The sequence below is a fragment of the Protobothrops mucrosquamatus genome, unplaced genomic scaffold (genome assembly GCF_001527695.2).
Source record: "Protobothrops mucrosquamatus isolate PMUCROS unplaced genomic scaffold, P.Mucros_1.0 scaffold2060, whole genome shotgun sequence".
Taxonomy (NCBI): Eukaryota; Metazoa; Chordata; class Lepidosauria; order Squamata; family Viperidae; genus Protobothrops; species Protobothrops mucrosquamatus.
In genome coordinates, this window is record NW_015388165.1 from 55,110 (window position 1) to 60,207 (window position 5,098).

The 5,098-nt window shown below is 40.7% G+C and overlaps 1 protein-coding gene across 1 annotated transcript in view; it reads right to left on the reverse strand.

The window, feature by feature from the left end:
* Positions 1 to 280: 280 nt before the first annotated feature.
* Positions 281 to 5,098, reverse strand: part of LOC107294711 (aurora kinase B-B-like) — an 8,461-nt gene continuing 3,643 nt past the window's right edge. Inside the window, exons 4-6 of the mRNA XM_015823966.1 lie at positions 3,323 to 3,471; positions 1,727 to 1,901; positions 281 to 454 (exon numbers count right to left, since the gene is read on the reverse strand). Of these exons, the coding sequence (XP_015679452.1) occupies positions 281 to 454; positions 1,727 to 1,901; positions 3,323 to 3,471 (498 nt within the window). The remainder of the gene's footprint in view (positions 455 to 1,726; positions 1,902 to 3,322; positions 3,472 to 5,098) is intronic.

A 5,098-nucleotide genomic window follows, 5' to 3' on the forward strand; every position in this document is an offset into this window, starting at 1 on the left:
TATGTATACCATCTCTCCCAATTGCTATTGCCTTGTGAGTCATGTTTTATTTTTAAAAGAATACACTTGTTTCCCCTGTCATATTAACGACTAATACCCTCACTTTACAAATGCAGCTAACATGCAATGTTATTGCCATTAGTAGCAAGAAGTCATTTAAATAAGAATGTGAGAAAGTCATTTACAATAGTGATTCAACAAACAACTAGCCAACTAAAGAGATGCAAGAGAGATTTACAAAGAAAATGAGCTAAGAGCCTTTAGGATATACCACAAACATTTACTTTTCTACTTCATTGTAGATAGGTGGCAAAATTCTTCTTGACTTTGTCTTAACCCATGGATGTTCCATTATTCCTTTCAGAGGAAGTCTCATAGAAGGTGTACGGTTAAGAACTTTAGCAATTAGATCCTTGGCTCCCTCTGATATCCAAGGAGGAAATTTAAAATTCACCTTAAAATAATTTTTTAAAAAGTTAGATTTTGTTATGAAAGCAATTATATTGTGCAAAGTTTAACTGAACCATGGTCTCCAACCAATCTGTCTGGTTTTTTTTTCTGTTTGACTGACAACACTTGTTGCTGCTTCTCCTGGTACAAGCCTTTCTGCTTATGGTATGGCAAGGGTATGTAATCACCATCAGCTCAAGGATCACATCAGGCTTTTTGTGGCATGTTGAGACCCACTGTATTTGTGGATGCAACCAGGGCCCATTTGCAAGTTTCATAGGGTAAGATGAATGCCACATTTCCTGTTAAACCCACCAGCCTTGTGCTGGATCAGGGTAATGTGCTGGGTCAGGGTAACCCTGGCCGGAGCATATATTGGCTTGAGATCTGTATGTTAGAATGTTTGGCATTTAAAGGGTTAAGCGCTATCTCCTTAAGAGATGGCTTATGGGTAATGTAGTTTAGCTGTTCAGTAAATCCTATGTTAATAAGTCAGTGGGAGGGGCTACTAAGTTCATCACAGGATATCCTGGCTACGTGCCAGCTCGTGTTTAATTGTCTTTGTGCAAACCAACCATGCTGCACGCATGGACATCGTATGTAATCAGGCTAAAGTGAATATGGAGGAATTACTGATTTTACCGACATAAATGGGCAAATATTCAGCTTCTGGACGATCTTCAGAAATGTAAGTTTCTGTTAAGGGTTCCCGGATTAAATATTTGTTTAAAACCATTTTGTTGAGTTGTCCCTGTCTGGTCTTGAATTACAAAGCATCTTAGTTCAGGATCCAGAACAAGTCTTGATCAACACAAAAGAGGGGCCATATTTTTTAGCCAACCATCTCTGAAGACCACAAAAGGGATAGTACATCAAGCTACATGTAACCTTTAAATTGTATTTTTTGCACTCTTATTGTAAACCAATAGAAGAGAATATTTTTAGCTCAGGGTTGAACAGTGGGGCCCTTGTGCTCTTTGAGTTTGGTAACTTTGTTGCAGGTGTTTCATGACCAAACCAGGTAATATTATCAGTGCTAGCACTGATGTTGTTACTTAATTTGGTAGTGAAACATCTTATTGTAAAGTTTCTGAAATTCTTTCTGGGATTTTTGTCATATGAATAGAACAAGGCATGTGTGAGTTCCTCCTGGTCTCTTAAATGTAATCTGAATGTTCGTATACATTCATGAATAGACATAACATCTGGCCATGAGTTTCCAGTTAATGTTGTAAGTACTATCTCACTTACAGGCCTTTGGTTTGGAAGAACCTACCTCCTTTATTCGTCTGAATGTCTCCATACGAGTAGGTGCTTCAAAAGGTGCATATCCTGCAAGACACTCATAACAAAGAATGCCAACACACCACACATCAACATTTTCATCATGGGGACTCCCTTCTATCATTTCTGGAGCAAGATAATCTGTGGTGCCACATAGTGTTGTCCTCCTATTTAAAAAGAGAAGCGAGAAAAAAAATACAGTGTTCAAGTGATTGCGTTTGTGATTTCTTTTCAGTCACTATTCAGTAAAATCCAAGTGAAATCAGAGATTCAGCAAAGCCTGGGGGGGAAAAAATCCAGATAACTGGTCATTTCTTTACCCACAGAAAAGGCCAAAGATTAGCAATACTGTAGCACAAGTATTTTGCACATATAAATGCCATTTGATCTCTGGAAATTCTGCTCTAGAAGCCTTACCATGGCTGGGGAACTATTTAGACAAGAACATTCTGATTAATAAAATTATTTTATCCTACAGGCCAATTAATAGCATTTTAATATAATATGCTACAGAAACAGCAAGGCACTCAAATCAGAGCCAAGCAGCTTGAACAAAACAATTAACTATTTTCCACACAAAAAGTCTGTGTCAATGCTGTAAACATTGGATGCTCCCACTCTGACAACTGATGAAAATTGCAGCTATTTCTCTTTGCTTTTAACATGCTTTTTCTGGTATTTAGAAATCAGGTGCAAAAAGAGGGGGGGGGGTTGTTGGGATAAATGCTTGAGCTCAGGTAGCCATAATAATAACGCTGCTTTGTGGGAACCCAAGGACGAACTAGTAACCTTTTGGTGGGCTGAGGAACTGGGGAGAAAGCCCGTGTTTTAGGCTAATTGGAGAATGTGATTTATGACAGCTTCTTGGGGGTGGGAATTGCACTTTGTTACTTTGTATCCTGGGGAAGGGAATTTAGTTTTTGGGTTCAACTATGTAGTGCTGATACTTTGTTTCTTGAATAAAATATTCTTTAAGGAAGAATTTTTGCCTTGAAGTTCTTTCGATGGGTTTCATCTGTTGGAACCATGACAGTCTGCTCATTTAAAGGCAGAATTATTAAGGCCAGATAGACTGGAGTTCAAAAATATACCAGGAGAAAACAGTACTTCCATACTATTACAAAGAAGGCAACACAGATGTGCCTTTGTAGCCACCAAAAATAGTGCTTGAATTGTGGGAGACCAGGTGGATGACTGTTGGCAACAAGGATCTGTTGGCTCTATCACTTGATCTACCAGCCATATCTCATATTTGGATGCGGGAAAGGAAGGCAAAACAGGGCCTTGGACATTGATCCAAAATGCATGGGTAATAAGTAAAGAAGGAAACAGGTTGGAGCATTATTTGGGTTAATTATCTGAATTGTCATACTCAGTGTACTCATATTTTAAATAGAGTTGTGCAGAGCTGATAGCTTAAAAGATCTTGATCTATGCTCTAGAATTTGAAATGCTCTCCTAGTCCCAAATTCGCCACGCAAAGACATCCTAGTTTCACATGAGTTAAGATAGTCTGAATTTCGCTTATAGGCCATTTCTCCTGTTTGTTTTTTCTTTATAAAGAAATGCATGCCAGCAAGCGACCTACCTCAGTGAAAGTGTATGCACTGACCAGCCAAAATCCGCCAACTTCAGCTCTCCTCTTAATCCTAAAAGGAGATTTTCAGGCTTGATATCTCTATGGATCACTTTCTGAGCATGGCAGTACATCAGAGCATCGGCTATTTCTTCAATGTACTGTTTTGGTACATCATGTGTTAAAATATAGCAAGTAGTTAATGTCAGATCTCGATTTCCAACACATTAGCTATAATATAGACACTACACCAAGGAGTTTTTTTCTCATCAGTGCAACTAATGCCTTTGCCATGGTGTTACTTTTAATCCAAGCAGTTGCAATATCACATAAGATATTTTGCTATGGAATTGGGGAGAACTAAAGAAGCAGAAAACTCTGAGCTTCTATTGTTCTTCCTTCAGATTATTTATCACCTGTTTTCTCTGCAAGGCTCCCAATGCAATATTGATGATTCTCAATATTATGATTACATCTCCTCATTAATCCAATTATGTATATATTTTAACACATTCAATGCTTTTCTTATATCTTGGTTCTAACAGAATACAATAGCTAAAAGATGGGGAGGGAGTAGGATGAGCAGTGGTGGTGGTGGCATCTTATATTAATCTATCAACACCCCCAACATGAAGCCCCTCCTTTGAACCCCCAAGTCAACTGGCAGGGCCAGGTACAATCTTTAAGCTCTTGTGGAAGGTCAGGATTGTTGGAGCCAACCTCACTCCAGAGGGTAAGATATTCCAGAGGGCATGTGTAATAACAGAGAAGGCTCTTCTGGATCCTGCCTGCCGGAATATCCTGACCAATGGGCCTGTAACATGCCTCCTCTGCTGGCACAGATGGGATGGGGCCAGTACCAGTGGGATCAGACGATCCTGCAAGTAACCTGGACCCATGTCATGAAGAGCTTTAAAGATAATTACAACACCTCGAATTGAACCTGGAAGCAAACAGGCAGCCACTGCAGCTTGCAGAGCAGTAGTATTACATGGGCCAATCTTGAGGCTCTGAAAACTGTCTGCGCCACCTCGCTCTGCACCAGATGTAGCTTCCAAAAACTCTTCAAGGGTAGCCCATGTACAGCACATTGCAGTAGTCCAAACACAAGATGACCAGGGCATGAATGACTGAGTGCAGTGACTCAGAACACAGTTGTCGCAAGTCCAGGTGAACCCCCAAGTTATGGACCAGATCGTCTGGGGCAGGGCTGCCACATCCAGAACTAAAGATGTAAAAATCCTGGATCTTGGGGCTCCATGAACCCAAAGCCATTAGGTCTTGCCAGGGTTCAGTCAAAGCCTGTTGTCCCCCATCCAGACCCTCCCCCAGCCTTCAGGCATCACGAGAGAGCAGCAGCAGCAGCACTTGGATCACCAGGAATGGAAATATAGAGTTGAGTATCAGTAGGATACTGAAGATACCTCAATCCATGGTGACAGATGATCTCACTCAGTGGCTTCATGTAGATGTCAAAGAGGAGTGGAGAGAGCAAGCTCTGGGGCACGCCACAAGAGAAGGGTTGTGGACTGGATCTCTCACTCCCTATTCTCACCGATTGGGACCAGCCTTGGAGAAAAGAGCTGAACCAATGTAACCCAGCCCCTGCCCCATAGCCAACTCAAAAGCATATAATGGCCAATGATATTGAAGGCTAGTGAGTAGTCAAGGAGAACAAGGATGGTTGCCCTACTCCCCCATCCCGTTCTCATTACCCAATTCTGTGATTATTGGTATCTCAGACAAATATATTATGATTACTTGTAATTAATCCAATTATGTATATAC